The sequence below is a fragment of the Epinephelus lanceolatus genome, chromosome 3 (genome assembly GCF_041903045.1).
Source record: "Epinephelus lanceolatus isolate andai-2023 chromosome 3, ASM4190304v1, whole genome shotgun sequence".
NCBI lineage: Eukaryota > Metazoa > Chordata > Actinopteri > Perciformes > Serranidae > Epinephelus > Epinephelus lanceolatus.
Window position 1 is genome coordinate 28,019,747 of NC_135736.1, and position 14,087 is coordinate 28,033,833.

Sequence of the window (14,087 nt, forward strand, 5' to 3'; positions counted from 1 at the left end):
AATGCCGCCTATAAATAAAATGCATTATCATTATTATTTTAATTTTATTTTCTTTATTGTTTTTAAATTATTTTTATTTATGTATTTATTTTGTATTTATTGGTAGTAGTATATGTAGATGATGAACTGATAAGATTTTGTAGGTCAAAGGTCACTGTGACCTCACAAAGCATGTTTTTGGCTATAACCTAAGAATTCATACACTAATTATGACAACATTCCACACAAATGCCTAATAGGATAAAATTATGAAGTGGAGACATTTTATTTCCAAAAGGTCAAAGGTCAACTTCACTGACATCATAATGTTTACTGACTATGCAGGCCAAACGTTAGGAACAGAAAAGTAGACATTTGGTCAGGTACTGAATTGGCGACACTAATGTTGGGCTTCCATTGTGAAACTGCGGTGATTGTATGGATCTTATGTACTGCTGGGTTGTAGATGTGTGTAAGGCATCCATATTTTGCCACAGTTTGAACTTAATACATTTTATTAAATTCCTTCAAAGTCTTTACAACATATATTACAGAATCTCAATTTAGAGGAATGTAATCACAGTCTCAGAGTAGAACTGTCTCCGCACAGTCTCCGTTTACTTGAGCTTTACTGTACAAATGTTTCACTCTAACATAAGCTAATTATAGCCAGTCATTTCCTCTTTGACAAGAATCTGTTTACTGTGCTGACCTCATGAAACCTCCCTCTCCATGTCCGGACTTTCACATTAACAGAAACCTCATTCATTATTCCTACAGCTGAGTGTTTTCACGAGTTTCAGATCAAATATTAACCACACTATGAGAATGCAGAGGTGTTAAGGTGAACTTCATGTGCCTCTTCTTAAGGAGTCACAGGAGTGTGTGAACAGTAATTTAAAAAATACAAAGACATTATTAATAATTAATAATAATGAGTATTGAACAGTTCCAATTATTAGTTGCTGTAAAAGTGCTGGTAGTGTTATTGACTACTAAGATCAAAAGTGGTTGTCTGCTCTGTTTTTGTGTTTTTTCCCCCCGAAATTCAGCCAGTGAATTAAGTTCCGGACCCTAGGGCATGGGTTCAGTTATTGTCTTGTTACAGAGTATTTATTACCTGCTCTCTGACCATAATTATTATAGGTATTTGTGATTTATCTGGTGCTTCGGGGGCGAATTCCTGCAACAATGGGTGCATTTGCTTGTCCATAAAAATTATAGCAAGGCTTGGTGCTAAGGGGCATTAAGGTATGAGCTGTTTGGGCCAAACAAAGTCCCAAGTGACCTACAAAATGGGGAAAATGCTTTGTGATAACACACCAAGGAGCACTGTTGTACTGTACAGCCGGTAATGAGCAAGTCGCTCTGAATTTTGAATCTTGGTGAACTTTTGTCCACATGAGTTAAATATTTTTTTCAGGAGTCACAACTGTGCTGTCATGCCTCCGCAGTTTGAATACCCTCCCCCTACTGCACTAAAGCCATAGTTCACTGCCACAGTAAGGTCAAGCCAGTTTCCTCAAGCTGGTCGCTGTGGACATTGTGCCAAGTGTGATAAAACGATACACTCCTCTTGCACCACCCCCCTCTGTGTCAATCTGTAAGGCAATCTGTTTTACACACTTACACTCACTTTCTCTCATGCATACACACAATCAGTCTCTCTTTATACAGCCTGCTCAAGCCTGTCTTAGGTGTCAAATTGTACAACTTCCCAAACATCAGATTCTACAGCATTGCAAAACATATTGAATTTCTGTTTAATCATGTTTCTCTTTTACCTTCCTTTTCTTTTTTTCTCTCTCCCTGCTTTCAGAGACCACTTCACTGTAGAAGTGCCATTACCACGACTGGTTTTCCAGACCTTGCCAGAAGAGATCAAGGAGGGCAAGCCTCTACGAGTATTCCCGGTGCTGTTTAACGTGGGCATCAATGAACAGCAAACTATAGCAGAGAGGTACCGCTGACAGTCTTTGTTCACTTTAATCTAATGCACTTAAGGACAAGTACTCTTTGAGGGAACTTGTTAACCAAGGCCAATGTAGTCTTAAACGTATCATAACCACACAAAGAACTGGAGTCATGCATGGCTTATTCTTTGTTTTTCATTCTTGCAAAGTGCATCTATAGACAGACATTGAATTAAAGTAATCCATCTGTGCAGGAGGCATTCAAAACTGCAATGGTGTAGTCACTTTACTTCATAGGCAAAGAACGAGTTTGACATGTAACTACACATTTGCTTATGTTAACTGGTTGAAAATGTTTCAGGATTTCTCTAAACTATTTTAATGTTCTGTCACCTTTTCTTTCAACTGAGTGCAGCATTCACTGTTCGCCATTATGATAAAGTGTTTACTGTTAAAAAGTTTTTTGGAGCGTCTTGGTGATGCTCGAACATCACTGCCCTTACCCTCTCCGTCATCCTCACAGGTTTGGCGATATCTCTCTACAAGAAAGAATAAACCAGAGGAACTTTGAGATGTTAGAAGCCTATTACAAATCATTAAGTGAAAAGGTGCCACTAGAATGTAAGTACGCAATTTTCTTTTCTTTATCTTTGTAAATCTTTGAAAAAATAGTGGGACTTGTGTTGCAGGTTACTGCTGCGGAAGAAAGCAATTGTTTCATGCAGTTACAAAGCTGTGGGGGAAAACAGTATTGGCAAATAATTGTTTAAATTGTTTTAATATGCATTGAGTATCTTATGAGTTTACCACATCACAGCAATACATTGCCACTTTATCAGTTAGAAAGTTGGTCTTGTAATTTAATCATCTAAAACGAAGTGTGAGAAGGATGAAGTGAAGGTTTATTTCTTTTGTGTGTTAACACACAATCTGGCCTCAAACTTTTATTTTCATTAGATCGAAACAAATAAAAGAACCACTGACGGGCGGTGTGTTTTGTGTCTTCTATGAACAGGTCTACCGTGTTTTCAGACACAGACTGACATAAAGGAATTACTTGAAACCCTGGGCCAGAATGTAGTTACAAAGAAGAGAAAGAATGTGGAGATACTATGGATTGCTGGAACGGTGAGCAGTGCATCCATTGTGACTTTCTGTCCTTGTCAAGGAAGGCAGTTTTCTCTGAACCGTGTAAATAAACTTTCTGTCATGAATAACCAAGGTAACTGCGATGTGTTAACGCTTAGATGCAGTCTAGTGTTAAGTTTTTGACATATTGATATTTCATGGGCTTTAATGGGAGCGTTGAGCCGAACAAACTGTAACTGCCTGAACATGATGGATTGACTTCGGAAGAAGATACGGTATAGACGCTGACCTTTCACCTGATATTCAGTATCTGTCAGTGAAGTGTTATACATGTTCCTACAGTGCATGTGATTCACAGAACTTACTGTAAGAATCTGTTAAAACAAGACTAAGGGCCCCATTTAAACAATCTATAGCGCATGGTCTAAAGTGCATGACACAAGTGCATTTAGGGTGTGTCCAGTAGCACTTTTGTCAAATGTTAAATGGTGCAAAATCTGGGTGCAAAATAAGGCGCAAAGGGCAAAAGGGTTGTATTTTGTCTCCTTATTAATCATAAGTGTTTGGGGTAACACATGAATTCAATCAATCAGAGTGTCATCTCCCATTTCCTTTGAAAGCCTGGCATCCCTTGACCTGGTTCACTGCTATTTACACGGCCGATTCAGCAAATTGGAGAAGTGTACGGTTTTCTGCTCAGAGTAAAGCAATAAGAGCAGTAATGTCACTGCAGAAAATATTGTGGGACATTCAAGCAGCAAAACTAAAATCTGTACTTGTAAACTTGACAGAGGAAACAGAGCTTAACTTTTAGCTTCTGAAATAATCTATGAAGTTATGCAGCTCCTTGTGCATGAATGTGCAACATGTCTCTCTTGATGCAGCAGCCAGCAGCTCTGCTCTGCTCTCTGCTACGTTCACATTTAGAGAATGTACTCACTATAATATTTTCCTCATTATTTATTTATTTCTTATTTCACCCATCTACACATCCTTGTGTGTGTAACAAGCAGAGTGTAAGTGGGTTGTGAACCCGCCTGTGTAGGCATGTCTTATTTTGTGAATAATTTGCCCAGGAAAATACTTCGCCATTCTTCTTTTCGCCAAGTTTTTTTTGGTCAATGGTGAAATGGATCTCCTCTGCCTCAAAATATCAATACACCAACAATGCGCCCGACCACACCTCATTGTAAGACTGGCATGCCCACAGGCATACAAATGGGCATACACATGGGCGCAAGTACTATGCTAATTATATAACGTGGTTGCTGGCTGTAAAGCTGTGTCTGTCTGAAACTGGCAATGACAGTTGCACTGTGCTGTGCATCACTTTGGGTCTAAGATGTTGTCATAAGAGTCTAGAGTCATGCTAGCACCTGTGTGGTGATGTTGAGGTGGTATAATGTTCCCTATGTTAGCATGTTAGCACTAAACACATAGGACAGCTGAGGGTGGTATTTGGTATAAACTGAAGTTTTGAACATATTAATTTGACCTGATGATGGCACTAGAGGAAAAGCTAGACGATCATCAGAGTTATTATAATTCATCCTGTGGGGATTATGAATGTCTCAACAGAGTTTTGCGGCAATCAATCTATCATTTTCTACTCTACGTATAGTCATGCTGCTGGCATGAGTAAAGGCAGATAATCTGTAGAGTGTCAGAAAAAATGCATAATTTAAGTTATCCAGTGTTATTTGAGTAAAATGTAAACTGTATGAGTTTACTGCGTAATAAAATATGTGAGCAGTTTTACTCCAAACTGCCTTTAAAGTCAGTGTTTGAACAAACTGCACACAGTGCAAACAAGGTGAAGATTCTTTCAAGATGAGTCACTTTTACTGACAAAGAAGGAACAGTTAGATGATGAACTGTTTGATGATGATGAATTAATGATGCGTGTAAACATTGTGCGTGTTTTTCTCCACCTCCCTCCAGATCTGCCGAAGGTTAAATGGCATCAGGTTTACCAGCTGTAAAAGTGCCAAAGACCGGACATCCATGTCTGTCACATTAGAGCAGTGTGCTCTCCTACGTGATGAACACCAGCTCAGCAAGGATTTCTTCATCCGTGCTCTGGACTGTATGCGGAGGTAAGACACTGATAACAGAAAGTATAAAACTTTTATGGGTGCAGGTTATTGTTCAAACCAGCCTCAATCATGCTGCATTTAAAAAAGACAGTGATCCAAATAACATGAAGGCACAGTTTTCTACTTTAATTCACTAGTAGTGTAGATAGTTTCAGTTTTATTTTCTTAGATAAAATCTCAGAGATCTGTCTTTGAGATTTATGCCACCACCACAAAGCAGTAGTTGCTCAAAGCAATGCAAACCATTTAACAACTTCACTAACAACTGTTACTGAGGATAATCCACAGACCTTACTCCAAAATGTTTTAACTACTACTTTGTACAAAAGAAATAGCTCTGCATGGCTTCAGTACAGCTAGATACTACTAGAGGCAAGTGATAAAAATTTGGTCAAACTTACCCTTTAGCCAATAATGCCAAAGATTTAGCAGTTGCACTCTGTAATCCTTAACCAGACATGTTACGATGAAGATCTGGTTTACAGTAATAACCTGCACCCACAACACATTATTTAAGCAAAAGCTGAGTCCACTGAACACATCAGAGACATTTTGTCTACACCTTCTCCTCCCATCTTATCACCGTTCGATGTGCCAGTATAAACATCATCATGTGTTCCCTCCACCATCACCACCTTCCCCTCACACATTCAAAGGCAACCATGCATGTTCCCATCAGTGCTGCAGGGACACTGCTGCCTTTAAAGTTTGTGTGTGCCAGCAGGGTAAACATCTACATCTGCATCTGTCTAAATCTGATAAGTTCTGACTTCAGAACTTTTTAAAGTGAAACTGGAATGCCTTTGGTAATGTCCTGCACAGTCCAGCTGATGGCAGCTATGTTAGATGAATAAGAGGATGGGACATTACATGACCAGAGACATACACATCAACTGACCGCAACTCAATACACTCTACAACTAATGAGGGTCATCAATTGGTGTAAAATAGGCTTGGTAACGGAATAAGATCATCTTAAATCATACAGTTACATAATAAGGTAATACATTAATATAGTGAATACATAAAACTGATGTGATGGACACTGGACACAAACAAACACCTAAAACGCCTGATGACTCCATACACAGAAACAAAAATCACTGTAGGCCAGCCTCTTCAAACACAAAGCCAAGACAAAAAATAATTAACATCAAAGAAATTTGACCTTTTACCCCCTGCTGTCCTGCCCGCTAGACCTTTGCGAAATTACACACACATAAACATGTGGTATGTACATCAGTAGATTAGTTTCCTGTCTCTTCTAATATTGAGTTTATTTTCAAAAAGAACATTATGTTGTAAAAAAAAAAAAATACATTGCAAAGCACAGTAAGCAAGTGAAACCTAAAAGTCCCCCTCCACTCAAAACTGTTTTTTTTTTTTTTGTTTTGTTCTGTTTTGTTTTGTTTTGGGTTTTTCCCGTTAGTTTCCCCGAAAATGTCTAATTTTGATTATACTGACTTGTATCTGTGCAAAGATTGTCACTAGAGAAGTGTTTTCACATTCTTCTCCTGAAGGGGGCGCTGTCTGTGCAAAATTAGAATCTCAGCCAGACAGAATATATCTTTATACAAACTTTGATACGACCTCTGGTATATCCTACGGAGACCTCGTGTCCTCATTACAGGGCATCACATACTGGGTTTACTTGACCTTATACTTCACTCTACTTAACTTAGACCTGTTGTTCTCAATCATGGACACTTTTTTCTGCCACCTAGTGGTAGTAAGACCACAATACTCTAATCCATGTGCAAACAAGATGGCAGTCATCTCTGCCAAGTCAGTCTGCAGCCGAACCAGACACAAAAGTGGACAAGGTCCAAAATCTGATCACAGTTTATGGTTGAAACTTGTTTATTTATGTTTATAGTCTTATATGGCAAGAAATTAGACCAAATTTAGCAACAGCAACAAGCTAAGATACTGTGAATTAGAAGGTACCTGTTTGAAGACATTGGGACTTTATTGTTGACAGTGTTTAATGTTTTATACTTAATGGGCCCTATTGATAGGAGAAATTAAAAATGCATACCAAACAAAAGTTCAGACCTCAGGAGGATATAACCACATTATAACAACAAGAACACACTACAGTATAACAGCGTAGCTGATAATAGTCTATGTTTTGAGAACCATTAATGCTGTTTCAGCCACTGCCAGTTACAAGCTAACAAGCTAACAACATAAACAATAAAAAATTCCAACAACACTTAACATTCTGACACTTCTGCTAGTCGCTGATTTGGATGCACAGCAGACTCCTCAGCTGAGTCTGAGTCTGACTGAGGCTCAGTCTGGCTGAATCTCTCCAGTGTTTCCTTCAAAGCTAACATTAGCTGTTTTGATGTGCACCGCTCTTTGAGCGGTCACCTTAGCGCTAGTGTCACATCCAGACCAATCTCCACACTTTGTAATATTATATCTCCAGGGTGGTGGATGTCTGAGGGTTTATGGACACAAAAACATTGTTATAGTCAATAAATTCAATAAATAATTCTTCAACCAAACCAAATGTTTGATACATAAATAATGGCTTTGGTCAAGTTTGGTTAAAAAACATTAAAATCAATGATATATAGAAATCTTAACAGTTAAGTTCAATATTTAAAATGATCACTAACTGCTTAATCTTGTGACATGTTCATCAGATCTTCTCATATATGTTATGTGCACAATTAAATTGTAGAATATTGTTTATCCACTAATTGGCATCAATCTAGCCTTAAAAAGAAAGGATCCCAGAAAGAGTGTGTGTGTGTGTGTGTGTGTGTGTGTGTGTGTGTGTTTACAAAGCAGTGTTCTTATCAGATTTGATGTTTTTTGCATCCACAACTGTCACCAACAACTATTTATGCATTATTTGCCATAACAGTTACAGCTGCCGAGCATGTGACTAACCCCCGGGCGCATTTGTGAGCATTATGTAGAATATAACAGGGAAATTGCCACACAAAAATGTTCCTCTTAATTTATGCGTGACAGACTGTTACTATCACTTTGTGACGACTGAAAAATTTGAACACATGCCATACAGCTCCCGTAGGGGGTTAAAACAACAGTGCAGCAGTAGATCAGTGTCGTACTGCAGTTGCTGCATTCAAACAGTAGCTCAGTGTTTGAAAACAGCACCTACAGTAGTGCGTTATACTTCTAAGACGACTGTATTTGCCTCCTTAGCTTTGTATTTGTTCTGAATATGCGTGCTTTGGGTTTTCTCAATAGAGTTTTGGTGTGAGATCTGTGTTGAAGATTTAGAATAAAAGGATAAAAGTTGTAAAAGTACGCTCCAGTAATCTGCAGTGATATTCTCCAAGCACAATGAAGCGATCCTCTTCGACCGTCTGTGTTGTCTTTCCCCTCTGACACCAACACACTCATTGAGAGCTGTGACCATTTTAAAACACATATGAAACAGGGAGTTTAGAGGTTCTCTGCCAGAAAAATTTTGAGCATCAAACACTTTATTTCCTGCATTCTGGTGAATGTTTCTGCACCAATTTATGGTGTAAATATCACTAGTTTTGTTCAAATAAACGTCCTCTGCTATTTTCCTGTTTTTATTTGGTGGGACAAATGCACATTCTAAATACTGAGAGGGACGTGTACCTGCATTTCCCCCAAAATCCACACCTTTGTGGAGGAGACCCTTTTCCTGGAATGCAACACATTCTCACTCTGATCTCGTCACATATTAGCGTCCACATACAACATGCAAGGTACCCTTGGTGTGTTGGTTGTGGACTTTCTGGGACACCTTGTCAAGTTCTGCTTGTTATATGCATTGTCTTCTTTCAAAATACACTTCTGTTTTAGTCTCTTTCAAAATAAACACATTACATCGGTACAACACCACAAATTGATGTTTTTTTCCTTCAACAAAAAATGCACGTGGTTGGGTTTAGGCAACAAAAACACGTGGTTAGGTTTAGGAAAAACGAAAAGGGTTTGGCTTCAGAATCTTACGGGACGTGAACACCACTCCCTCGGGTGGGAGTCTTTTTGGACCAATCCAATACCCGTCTAGCCCAACCCAGTTGGACTTTCAGGGCCTTAACTTTCGCCCTTGACCTCCCGCATTCCAGCGGCAACCAGCCGCGCATCATGCACACCTTTTTCATTGGTTTCCGACACTGCAAGTCACTGCCCAAGCACTGGATTTCGACGACTTTGGAGTGAAGCAAAGTATTCCAGATGCCCCTCTTTCTCTAAAATCAGACATCAGGGGCATCTGATTATAGCTCAGTGTTTTTAGATTAATAAAACAGTTGCAGTTGTCTGTGCGGTCAAGTTTAAAGAGACATTAACATCAGTGCATTTATCGTGAGACACTGGTCAGATTTGTCGAATCAAACCTATCTTGCTGGCAACGCCAGTGCTATCGAATGAGTGACGTATTTACTCTCCCATTAATTGGTGAGTACGCAATGTTTATACAACCGCAAGGTAAGACAACAACACAAACGTGACAACAGAATACAATCAACCCATCTAGCCAATCAATCAACCCCTCTAAGACAGGCTAGAGGGGTTGATTGTCTGGATTGGTATACTGTAGCTTTATGTGTGGGACAAGTAAAAATCATGGTGGACCTTCAACTGTGATATATCTGACCACAACATAATTTTACAAGCCGTGTTTTACTGTATGTAGTATGACATTTGATGCCATGAAGTGACGGTCTGTACATGCAACAACAAACACAAATTCATTGCATACAGAGACAGTTTTCATGGCAGTGTATCCATCAGGTATTTGGCTTGACGGCATTTGCTTTGATGTTTGCTGTTTCTATCACTCCAGACTATGACTTACTAAAACCTTCAGGCATGCATGTGCTTGTCTGTCTGTTCCCAGTTTCATTATCCACAAAGATCTGATAAATCATCATGAGTTTCTCACATGGGCCTTCTGCAGTTGTCCAAAGGTGCTGATTACCTTAAAGGAAGCCATTTCACTCTGATGATATTTTCAGTACAAACAAAGTGTGAATGAAGTGAAATGCTATGCAAAGGAAATTGAAAACAAGTTCTCACATTTCACAGAACCTGTTAAACAGCCACTGTAAACATGATTCTTCCCCTCCAGACTTAATTGAATGCATATCAGCTGGATCAGATGTAATGAAAGATGTTCTACATAAAACTTTCACCATACAACTGCATGCCTCCCCCCTCAGTCCTCTGCCAACTCAGTCATTTCAGTACATGGCTTACTGTGCAGCTTTTCGTGAGCCTCTTTCTCACATTTCTGCTCCGTCCATCACTGCCTGCTTGTCTGTGGCTGTGGCTCTCTAAAGCGAAGTCTGTACTAATGTCTCTTTGTCTGAGTGGGCCTTCTGGTACTAGCCTATATGGCCTCTCAAGTGATCGATCTGTGCTAGAGGTCCCACTCAGACAGCATCTGGACTGTACTAACAACACGGTGTTTTGATTTGTCTCTGTTCGTTCTGTTTCACTCTGATGGGTGCCCCTGCAGTCGACTGACCCAGGGAGACATTGGGCAGTGGGAGGACCCTGAGGCTGGCGCCGTGACAGAGAACAAACCAGCGTCACGACACTTTTACCCCATTGCCCTGCTGCTCGTTAGCTCGCACTTACTGGTTGTGTGGCTCATTTTAAGTCTTGTTTTTCTGCTTGCAAAATATCAATAAATTTGCTGACAATGCCATCTCTACTCACTCCTTCTTCTGTGTTTGCTGGTTATTCTTTCATGAGTGGTGGTAGTGTGATTTGATTGGCTTTCTTGTTTAAGGGTAATTTAAGGGTAATTAGCACATGTGGTTCAATATCCACCTCAAGCTATGGGGTGTTAATCCCTGAGCAGCAGTGGATTGGAGGAGATTGATTTCAATCAGATGGTATAAAGTAAAATATAACATTTACTCTTTTTCTGATTTACCAGGAATCATGTTTTGCAAATTTTAAGTTAGTCCTAAATGTCTGACAAGAACAAACTCTCCTAAGACTAATGTTTCAGTTTTTTTCTAATTGCTTGGTACTGTCTTTTAAACTTTTTTTTTTTTTTCAAAACTCTGCACACTAACCACAATCTTTCACACGTCTTCAGTGACTCCCTGTGGCTTTGACAAAGAAATCACATGGACATAAATAATGTTGTTGTTTTTTTTTTGTTTTTTTTTTTTGTTTTTTTTTACATTTTAATGTCATTTATCATTGTTATAGGCCTAATGAATGCACCTGTGCTTCAAACATCTGTGGCCACAAACCTCAAGAGCGGTGACTGTTCTAAAATCTCCCTAGCTCCAAAAAAAAAGTAAAAATTTCAAATGAGAAGAGAGAATTTAATAGCATGTGGACAGCTTCATTTGCTTTCACTGCCAACTCTGCAGAGTTTAAGTTCCAAATAATCATAAACAGCCCACTGCAGAGTCGCCACCTTGAAGTAAAACATATTAATGAATGCTCATTTAGACATATTAGTAATGTTGATTGGCCATTTTAGACTTAATAGGCTGCGTGTCCTTCATTTTAGGGTTCAAATATATTCTTTTGCTCGATATTTTTTTAATATTATTTTGGTCAAAAGTGGCTCTTTGATAGTAAAGGTTGCCGACACCTGCCTTACACCAAAGCAGCAATGCATTATACATCTCTAGCAAAAGCAAACAATTCTTGCAAAACTCTTCAAACTCTTTGAAAAGAGTTGCGTCAATACAGAACACACAAACCATCATTTGAATAAACACACAAAGCACCAACTATAGATGAAAAGTATAAATGAAAAACACTTTTAGCTTTTGCTTTTTTTTTGTGCAAGTTTGCTATAAAGTTTTCATAAACACACATGCACAGGTAACCACAAAGTACAGACATGTTCTCCAAATGTGACGCACCGTCAATACAGATAAGGAGAAAAGGTTTTCTCTTTTTTTCCTTTAAAATGTTCTCACTCTCCTTAAACAACCAAAACACAGCAGAAGGAAACAAATCAATTGTTGTAGGCAAAGAAAAAAAGGCTAAATCTCGCCTTCTTTGTAAGTCTGGTCATAAGACTTTACCCACATCACGTGATGTGAGTGAGGCAGCACGTGTGTCAGTGTGGAAAGGCACTTGGCAAAATAGTGTAGCAATGAGAAACCAGTGTTAAACAACAGTTGACAATTTTGCCGTGACAAATGTTGACAGTCTCACATTGGTGCACAGGCACATAAACGGGTGGACCGCTTGGAAATGAGGAAAAAAATGCTATTTGATCATAATCCTGATTTTATCTCACTTAAAGAAACACATTTAAAATGCAATGAAGTCATTGACCTACAGGCTTATACCTGGTTTGGACACAACCGAACAATGCACATAAAGGCAGTAAAAGGATTTGAGGGAGTGGGTTTTCTAGTTAAGAACAAATTGAGTCATATGAAATCAAAGTAAAGGCTAAATCTATGGAAGAGATACTTAACAGTTTACCCAGAAGTATGTGCATTCTGTTTGCCACATTTGGTAAACGCGCTGGCTACAAGTGTTAATTGTTCCAGAGACAGTGCTTCAAAAAATCCCCGTTCAGGCATTCAGATAAAACTGTAACATTAAGCTCAAACTGCATATCGATATATACGTAAAGCCAATTCTGTCTCTCAGAGATCTTCTGTTTAAGTTCATGAAGCCTGGCATTGAACCATGTTTTTCTAAATGTCAACAACAATGTTCAATACTGTTGGACTTCCCTACTCAGTCTGTGTCACCTTGCATCAAACAAATTACTTCCTACTCAAAAAGTATTTTAAAAAAGACTTTGCTTAAACTGCTGGGCACTGCCGTTTTTGCAAATGTTATTCAAACAAGAATTAATTGTGCATTATGGGGATTACTTTCAGCTGTGGAATGAGATATTTGTGGCAGCAGGATGATGAATGTGGGACTGATTACAAACAAACCACAACGCCTGCGTGCACGTCACACAGTGCAACAACGGGGCTCAGCAATCTGTTTTCAATAGTTTTTTTCAAGCTCCACACCATGGGTTTGTGGCCTTTTCCTCTGCTGCTCCGAGGCTGTAGAACACCCTCCCTGACCACCTCAGGGCCCCCCACACTACTGATGTTTTTTTTACAAAAGCATTCTGTTAAATGTCTTTTATAGGTTCTCCTTTTAACTATTTATTGTCTCTAATCATTTTTAGTAATTCTTAAATTGTATTAATTCTGTTTTATTTTTTTTTCTGCTCTGTAGCACTTTGAGATTGCTAAAATGTAAAGTGCAATACAAATAAAATCTATTATTATTTTTGGACGAGATGATCTCTGTGGCAAAGATTAATAAGCAACGCTCAATTTAGATACACAAACAATACGTGTTTGTGTGATCAATTCAGTGTTGTTCTTCGCCTTTTCATGTGATTTGTATAAGAAATATAAATATTGCCAGCCTCATCCGTAAATTTCCATCATCATGTGAAATACAGCTGACGTGACTTTTTTAGTTAACTAGCAGAAGCTGATTGTGAAACTGATGAGTCAAGTTTCTTTGAGGATTTTATTGCTGAGAAGGGTAAAACATGTCTGGATTAAGCGTGTGGCACTGTATTGCCATTTTACAAATGGATGTGCTTGGTGGGAGTTAAACATGAGGCTGTTAATTTTCTACAATACAGCTAACATACAAATACATCACATTACAGTGTTGTGTTGCCAGCTGAGGAGGAGTGATGCATTTTTATTCTGTGTTATTGTGGCAGATCTTATTTAATTTATTCAATTATAATTATTGTCAATCAGACCTTTGGTGCTTTTCTGTCTTTCCAACACACTTGTACTGATACCCGTCTTTCTTAAAGTTTGTTTCTGTCTCCGACTCCTTACTGCTCAATCACAATAACATTACTCATAATTATTTCATCATCATGTTCTCTGTATATCTGTGAATGTAGCTCATGGAAGAATTGGCAGAGAAGTCAGTGCACTGCAGCTTAAGTAAACACAACTAGATTTACCACTTTGATTGATGGAGCCTTTTTTCAAATGCTTAAAGCAATAAAACGCTCACC

The 14,087-nt window shown here is 38.7% G+C and overlaps 1 protein-coding gene across 5 annotated transcripts in view; it reads left to right on the plus strand.

The window, feature by feature from the left end:
• The window catches only part of inpp4b (inositol polyphosphate-4-phosphatase type II B), a 205,751-nt gene that overhangs the window by 182,124 nt on the left and 9,540 nt on the right, over positions 1-14,087 (plus strand). For 4 of the 5 annotated variants that reach the window (XM_033624594.2, XM_078166207.1, XM_078166209.1 and 1 more), the window contains 5 exons: positions 1,799-1,939; positions 2,416-2,513; positions 2,908-3,020; positions 4,923-5,077; positions 10,560-10,757. In XM_033624594.2, coding sequence (XP_033480485.1) covers positions 1,799-1,939; positions 2,416-2,513; positions 2,908-3,020; positions 4,923-5,077; positions 10,560-10,734 — 682 coding nt within the window. In that variant the 3' untranslated portion in view covers positions 10,735-10,757. Of the gene's footprint in view, positions 1-1,798; positions 1,940-2,415; positions 2,514-2,907; positions 3,021-4,922; positions 5,078-10,559; positions 10,758-14,087 lie in introns of those variants that run through there. The other variant, XM_033624596.2, reaches the window with a different exon arrangement.